This window comes from Berghia stephanieae, chromosome 1 (assembly GCF_034508935.2).
Source record: "Berghia stephanieae isolate SIO BIC M18660-M18661 chromosome 1, UCSD_Bste_1.3, whole genome shotgun sequence".
Classification (NCBI taxonomy): Eukaryota; Metazoa; Mollusca; class Gastropoda; order Nudibranchia; family Aeolidiidae; genus Berghia; species Berghia stephanieae.
Genome location: NC_088360.1, coordinates 89,033,485 through 89,042,234, shown reverse-complemented (window position 1 = coordinate 89,042,234; position 8,750 = coordinate 89,033,485). Strand labels below are relative to the sequence as shown.

The following is an 8,750-nucleotide window of genomic DNA, read 5'->3' as shown; positions in this document are numbered from 1 at the left end:
TAGCATAAAACTGGTTCCTATCTCATTGGAAGTGTAAAAGACCTGTTCCGGAGGACTGAATAATACATCGTGTAAATGCTCTTCTGGTTTCAGATTGATAGTATCTCATTTTGTAGTCTAAATGTAGAAGGAACGAAATTGACATCACTTGGCTCTCTGTACTGTTATTGCTTTTAGGCAGCCATAACGTGAGATTCATTCCTTCTATAGAGATAATAAAGACTGCACTGAGAAATTTTAATATTAGCAGAGAACCAAAGAGTCCGCGTAATTCGTGACTCGTAATCGTATGTTACCATGAATAATAAAAGTTGTGTCAGGAGGACGTCTCGAGATTAATTTGTACGAAAACCTTTTGTCATTTACGTCATCCAGGAAAAATAGGAATTTGCAAAGGTATCTAAGGAAAGTAAAGATCATGTATTGTTCGTTCTTTTTGATGCTGTGCGTATAGCCAAAATATTCCACCATAGTTCTTCTATAGTTACTATACTTAAATCGGAAGAAGAAAATTTTAGATTTCCTTTTTTAATCGAGCTTTCGTATAGAGCAATAACCACTAAACGTGCTCAAAGCGCTTTACAGAGGCTCTCAAGCCAACAACAACACTTAACATGTAGAACGAGACATGGCGCCTGTTAGGCGATATTACATTTTTTCCCCGACAGAGACAACGCTGTTAACCGCCGGGAACTCGATTTACACCCGAGTACGGAGTTCTCTACTATTCGCCGCTTATAGGGGGAATCGAACCCAGGACCGTTCCATCAAAAGGCGAGTGGCATATCATTATATCAAATAGCGGCACGTATAATGTGCGTCAAAGTATAGATTAGATGAAACATGCAAACCAACATCGTATTTTTAAAATAATATACTTATTTCACAAAACATTAGGTAGAAGTATTAGAATTGAATATTGAAAGATAGAAACGAATATGCACAGTATTGAATGGAATCAGTATACAAGTCACAGTCACTTTTAATTACAGTTTATAAGTATTTATACACCAGCTCAAATTGAGGACTTCTAAAATAACTGATTAGCAGAGTAGCCTACTTGAGATTTCAAAAATTCGTAGTTTCCAAGGGAAAATAATAAAAAGTCACTTTAAAAAGGTTTAGAAATACACAATCTGCTCCCAGCACGATCCATTAATGCGCGAAAGTCCTGAATAATATATGTTCTTTCTTTTTGCACACAATTTATTGAGTCAAAAAAGTGCATGTTGTTCTGTAGCTGGAGCTAAAATATTCGTATTTCTACGATTTTTTCGTCGTGCTAGGCAGGACTGGATTAGGCATTAGAATATATAGCAAATAAAGGTTTCGGGCATATTGCAATGATATGTAATGTACTGCTTCACACAGCCAAAGAAAGTAAAGGCACCAGGCTTGGGTTTACAGTCATTAAAGCCGACAGAACGACAAAAGCAATGAATATTTCTGTATTCGTCTCATAAACATAATAGTTTTTAAAGGCAGGACTTCTAAGGGAGTTATCCATAATAAACACAATGATGCTGTTGTATGGAACAACTGTTATTATAAAAACCACAGAACACACCAAAATAATCAAAGACTCCAAACGAATCTTATTTCTGTCGTAAAGGGCATCATTTTCATGACATCCAAATGACGATACATGTTTGTTAATCACAATGTCCTTTGATGTTTTGGCGTCTGTGCTGGGGTTGGTTGCGCTGTTGAATGCGTCAACATTTGTGGAACCAGATTTTGCGTCTAATGAATTGGTGTCATTTATGTTTTGTCTTTCAGAATCGTGGAGATATTTATTTCCACGATTTGAATGAGAAGTTGCAAATGTCAATGCTGATATATCCTGTAAGCAAGTATCATCAATTGCCATGGGATTGTCGAAGTCATACAGATTTTCAGAGTCCGCTTTACTGAGAAAAGCACAAAACATCGCAATAACAAGAGTTGTACATGGTAGTGCAATACCACAAACAATATACTGTGCTTTGATATGTGTCCGTGTTTGTTGTGAATGACAGTTGTCGTCCCAATCCATGTCTGTTAGGGTCAAAGGACAAACGAGTGTCAATGCGCCGAGCCAAGGAAGAAGACCAGCTACGATAGCAAATGGAGTTGTCATAAATCTACTCAATTGACTTGATTTTTTTCTAGACTGAATAATTTTAGATCTTACAACGATGTCAACAGCGAGAATGATGAATCCAAATGAATATAAAACATGAATGAATTCTAGCTGATATATACGTGCCAATGTAAATGTGATACAGCTGAACATGTCGTCTTCCTGCTCAAAAAAATGTACAGCAAAAATGAGCATAGGAAACATTCCAAAAAGGATACCTCCAACGGCCATGGCCAATCGAATCGTGTATCGAGATTGGGTAAATGCTTGCATTCCATGACGACAGATGATAAAGAAAATAAAGATAAAATTTGATATGGTAGAAAGAACGACAAAAGTGATTAGAAGTATCTTTTCAGATAATTCAAGGGCATTGACGTCTATGTCTAAGTTGATGGTTGCAATATAGATGTTCATGTTGGCTGTTCCACTATCTTTCTTTCTCTCACTTCCTGCCTCGTTTTGCTGGTTATTGCAATGTTCTATACACTGAAACATATTAAAATATCCACTCAATATAACAGTTGAATCTTCTGTGCCACATAAATATAAAATACATATTTTACAATCCATCATAAGCTTTAAATGTATAACATTAATGATACATTTTGAATAGTTTATGATTGATTGCTTCAAATGTATATGTTGGAGTTGCTACCAAATGAATATACTAGTATATTCTTAATTATAAAACTTGAGATAAGTTTATATGTTCTATTTAGGATAATGGATTCTGGCATTTTTTGTCATATTTACATTAAAGCAATTTTAGACATCAGATCCACCCCACAGAATATTTTTGGAAACAAATGGTTTCAATAACAATCATGAACTAGAATAGAAGCTTTAATGATATTTTAAAAAGACAAAATTATATGTCGTGTTTTAACCTTTGTCTACAATACTGAATGAGACACTAAAGACGAAAGATAAGAGATATGCGTTGTTAAAGCGAATTAACAAAACCATAAAAGACATTAAAGTATAAGTATAGCATTATTATTATGTTATTATTATATATTATTATATTATTATTATTATTATTATTATATATTATTATTATTATTTATTATTATTATTATTAGTAGTAGTATATAGTAGTATAGTAGTATAATAGTAGTATATTATCTTTATTTTATTATTATCATGATGATGATGTATGTGATGATGATGATGATGTGATGATGATAATATAATAATAATATAGTGGTAGTAGTAGTAGTAGTAGTAGTAGTGTAGTAGTAGTAGTAGTAGTAGTAGTAGTAGTAGCAGCAGCAGCAGGAGCAGCAGCAGTAGTAGTAGTAGTAGTAGTAGTGGTAGTAGTAGTAGTAGTAGTAGTAGTAGTAGCAGTAGTAGTAGTGATACAAAACAATGATTACTTGATTAGGGTGATGATGATGATGATGATAATAATAATAATAATAATAATAGTGGTAGTAGTAGTAGTAGTAGTAGTAGTAGTAGTAGTAGTAGTAGTAGTAGTAGTAGTAGTAGTAGTAGTAGTAGTAGTAGTAGTAGTAGCAGTAGTAGTAGTGATACAAAACAATGATTACTTGATTAGGGTATAACATGAGCCACTTTCCATCTGGTTGACATTAAACTGGACATATAATATCGATTATATCAATAGACATCGTTGTTGTGGTGGTCCGGTTTAATTTTCTCCGGGTACTTTGAAGATAAAAATGGACTTTTTGAAAGTATAAGTTGCTTATCTCGGGGTCTGTGGTATTACAGGTATTGACCAAACATCTATACAGCTCAAAAGGACAACACACTGGCTGTAATACGGGTAAACTATATCATTTTCTGACCTCTCTGCTTTTCATGAACAGTTGGTAGTTTGCCGGAAATATATTATATCAGACTGACCAGACTCTTTCTTTACTTACAACCATTTTCTGAATTTTACTCAAAACTTCACACCCACCCAAAACAAAAATAAGATTTTTCTTACTGAAACAGAAAAAGCACAATCTATATTTCATACATAGTATTGTTCAACAAAATATGTTCTATAACACGGTGTCAATTGGATTCAATAGTCTTATGTCACGTTGCCCAGCAACGTGGCCATCGTGGTTCTAAACAAAGAAAATCGGTCCTTTTTATTTTTCATGCTGGCGAGAACTTTTCATATCTCTTGTGATCAGAATGTGTAAAAGTCAAAACATGATCAGATTTATGTAGATTTATGTTTTTTTCCCCCCTGGATACGCTTTTATGCTCGTCGGATAAATATTTCATAAGAGCGTCCGCCATTGTTCCGATAGTTTAGAGCCAGTTACTAAGTTACCATGCATGAAGTGACGTTACGACTGTTGAAGTATATTCTTATAGTTATAACAAAAATATTCTTTAGATTTAGTGATGTAAAACAGATATCAGAATTATAGAATTGTATCTTAATGTGACAATTTTCCTATGGCGAAGAGAGTTAGAATATACCAGTGTCTTTTCTAATGGGTGCCAAGAAATTTATATAGCCCATTTCGCTCTCATGCCTGTTTAAAATGTACTTACCTTAACTACTCGTAGAACCAAAAGAAAATGAAAACAGGACGTTCCTTATTCACAACTCCAGCTAACCCAGCCTGACTGCCCTAGACGTGCTCCATACTGAAGGAAAATGTATTTAATAAGGGGATAATCGTGCCTCATGAGTTTATAACAACATTCCTGTACAAGTCAAGCTTTAAAAGAAAGTCAAATCGCTTGGTATCTATATCCTTTAGAAATCTAATTTGAATGAACATGAATAGGGTCCCTTTCATTTTATGCACGCCACTTCATTCACAATGTGAAATTGCGATCTAAGATTTAATATGTCGGAAATATAATTAGATCAGAATGTCAAAAGAGGCTTTGAAAAAAAAGTAATAATAATAATAATAATAATCATAATAATAATAATAATAATAATAATAACAATAATAATCATAATAATAATAACAATAATGATAATAATAATGATATTATTATTATTATTATTAATAATAATAATATAATAATAATAATAATAATAATAATAATAATAATAATAATAGTAGTAGTAGTAGTAGTAGTAGTAGTAGTCGTAGTCGTAGTAGTGGTAGTAGTAATATAGCAGCAGCAGCAGCAGTAGTAGTAGTAGTAGTAGTAGTAGTAGTAGTAGTAGTAGTAGTAGTAGTAGTTGTAGCAATAGTAGGAGTAGTAGTAGCAGTAGTAGTAGTAGTAGTAGTAGTAGTAGTAGTAGTAGTAGTAGTAGTAGTGTAGTGTAGTAGTTGTAGTAGTAGTAGTAGTAGTAGTAGTATTAGTAGTAGTAGTAGAAGTAGTAGTAGTAGTAGTAGTAGTAGTAGTAGTAGTAGTAGTAGTAGTAGTAGTAGTAGTAGTAGTAGTAGTAGTAGTAGTAGTGGGATTTTAATCTTTAAAAAAAAACCTTTATTCATCCCATAGGGGAAGTTTTTTCTAGGATATATCCCAAGGGAACACTGGAATGACCCAGGCGCCGGCCACAGTGCAGCGCCACAAATTGAGATTGGACGAGGTGACATCCTCAAGGCCACACAATGGCGGGTGATCGAACTCGGTAACTTCCTGGTACGGAGCAAAGACCATACCGCCGAGCCACGCTGTCCCCTATTATTATAGATAGATAATATAAGGAGGCCGAATTAAGATTTTTTTTTCGACGAGAAGGTCTTTTAAACAAGTCTGTAATAGCAATAATAGACTCACAAACTAATATTGTACAATAATAATGAGCCTACTCGCTCAGTACGTGAATTGTTTAGTTTGATTTGAAACATTTACACAAGTCAAATCAGATATGCATGTAACGGAATGAGAGATTTTTGGTGTTTTAGTATGGGTATCACACGAAGAATTTTAGCCACAATTACACAGAACAACATACAGGTTCAGAGAGACTTTATTATATTACAGATTTATAGTTCGATGCTTTTTGTCTGTGTGTGTGCGCGAGTGTATGTGTGTGTGTGTGTGTGTGAGTAAGTGTGTGAGTGAGGGTGTGTGTCAAAATGAGGGGGGGGGGGGGGGGAGAATGAAGGGTGCGAGGAGAGAGAGGGGATAAAAAGGGAAGAGAAGTGTGATGTTAAAAAACTGGTTCCTGTTTCATTGGAAGTGTAAAACTACTCTTATGGAGGACTAAATACATACCTTCTGTCAATGATTTTCTGGTTTAGAGTGATGGCATCTTATTCTCCAGTCTATTTATATGCTGGTCGTCAATAAAGACCATCTATCTTCGCTCTTTTATCTCCGGTAATTTTTAGATCCGCTTTTACGTCCTGCTACAAAAATAGTTATACCACCTTATGATTCAATATGTTACCATTGTCCCCGAAGCGCAAGTTACATACACACTTCCAAGGATTTATCAACAAGAAAAGTAGAAGATGTGACGTTACGAACTTCCTTCGCTATAAAGCTAACTATTCGCATGCCGCAGTCAAAACAAAAGTCTGATGGAAAGTGGTAAAACGTCATCACTGCTTTTTTCACCCTGGTACAGGATATAGGCCACAGACAAACACTTTCCAGCCTTCTCTATCCTGAGTTACCTTTTTTATCTCGTTCCATGTCTTATCACTTCTATATTCGCTTCTTGAATTCTTCTCCATGTTCCTCTTGGCCTTCCCCTAGATCTTTTCCCCTGAGAGTCCCAGTCCAATACTTTCTTTGTTATAGTGGAGTCATTCTTTCTAAGAGTGTGTCCAATCCACCTCCATCGTCTTCTTCCTATTTCCTTTCCCACTGGTTTCTGCTGTGTTCTTTCCATACTTCTTCATTTTTAATTCTATCCATCCTTTTTATTCTGAGTAGCTTACGCATGCGCCTGTTTACGAAAATATGTACTCTGCTTATACATGCCTGTGATGTATTCCAAGTTTCACATCCATACAGTAGGACAGACTTCACATTTGAGTTGAACAGTCTTAGCTTTAGTCGAAGGCAGATATCTTTAGTTCTCCAAACTCTGTTCAAGGATGTGAATGCAGCCTGTGCCTTTCCTATCCTCGCTTTCACCTCTGCTTCCGTGCCTCCATCCTTGTCCCGAGAAAGTGTCTATATCTTCAAGTTCCTGATCTTTTACTTGGATCTGCTCCGTTTGACGCGTACCTATCCTTAAGACCTTTGACTTTGCAGGGGGAATTCTTCTTCTTCTTCTTCTTCTTCTTCTTCTTCTTCTTCTTCTTCTTCTTCTTCTTCTTCTTCTTCTTATTATTATTTATTATTATTATTATTATTATTATTATATTATTATTATTATTATATTATTATTATTATTGTTGTTGTTGTTGATGATCTGTTGTTATTATCATTGTCTTATCGGTGTGTATATATATATATATATATATATATATATATATATATGTATTATATATATATGTATAATATATATATATATATATATATATATATATATATATATATATATATATATATATATATATATAAGTGCACGTCGAGTCTTATCCTTCAAGATTATCAAAATATCTTTCAACTGCTACTGTATCTTTTGAGAGAGCATACTTTTCATAACAATAGATGGGTAATGATTATTTAAAATTGCCATGAGCAACAGTTGCAATCTCGAATCTGTCTCAATCATAATTTAACCGAAATCAAAAACACAAAACAAGCAACAACAACAATTTTTTTTCTAAAAATCTCCATCTTTGGTAGTCCGTAGCTTTCACCACAAAGTCTAGCCTTGTCATATTTTTTACTCTCGCCCTTTCCTAATAATATGTTGCGCGAGTTAGGAACAACCTGCTCAGAACTGGAGAATGTACAAGGTAAGGGATTCCTATCCCGAGCTTGTGTTGTTTTTTTTTTTTTGTTTTTTTTTTGGATTGTTATTGTTTTTCTATTTCTTTATTTTTGCCCCATAAGACTCTTTGTGGTTTTTGCTAAGGGATGAAAGAATGAATGGCAGGGAAGGAGGAAGGGATGACAGATTGAAAGGGGCATGGGGAGGACGGGAGGGGAGATTTTATTTTAAAAATAAACGAAAGTGTTCCACTCGACATGTACATAAGCTTATATGCAAAAATAGTGCACAGCAGTCTCATTCAACTCCTACTCGCCCAAGCTGTTTCGCCTTATAAGTTATTATTATTATCATTATTATTATTATTATATTATTATTATTATTATATTATTATTATTATTATTATTATTATTATTATTATTATTATTATTATTATTATATATTATTATTATTATTATTATTATTATTATTATTATTATTATTTATTATTATTATTATTATTATTATTATTATTATTATTATTTTTATTATTTATTATTATTATTATTATTATTATTTATTATTATTATTATTATTATTATTATTATTATTATTATTATTATTATTATTGTTGTTGTTGATAATCTGTTGTTATTATCTTTGTCTTATCGGCGTGATATATATATATATATATATATATATATATATATATATATATATATATATATATATATATATATAAGTGCACGTCGAGTCTTATCCTTCAAGATTATCAAAATATCTTTCAACAGCTACTGTATCTTATGGAGCCCTCCATCTTTTTATCTATTGGCATTATTTTCTTTTTCTTCTTTATTTCATATTCTTTATAAA

General features: G+C 33.1%; 1 protein-coding gene across 1 annotated transcript; it reads right to left on the bottom strand.

The window, feature by feature from the left end:
• Window positions 1–966: 966 nt before the first annotated feature.
• On the bottom strand, window positions 967–4,864 carry LOC144960849 (uncharacterized). Its single transcript, XM_078894231.1, has 2 exons — window positions 4,646–4,864; window positions 967–2,611 (listed from the first exon to the last, which is right to left on the bottom strand). The coding sequence occupies exon 2, from the start codon at window positions 2,537–2,539 to the stop codon at window positions 1,364–1,366; it is 1,176 nt and encodes a 391-aa protein (XP_078750357.1). The 5' UTR covers window positions 2,540–2,611; window positions 4,646–4,864; the 3' UTR covers window positions 967–1,363.
• Between the last annotated feature and the right edge of the window lie 3,886 nt (window positions 4,865–8,750).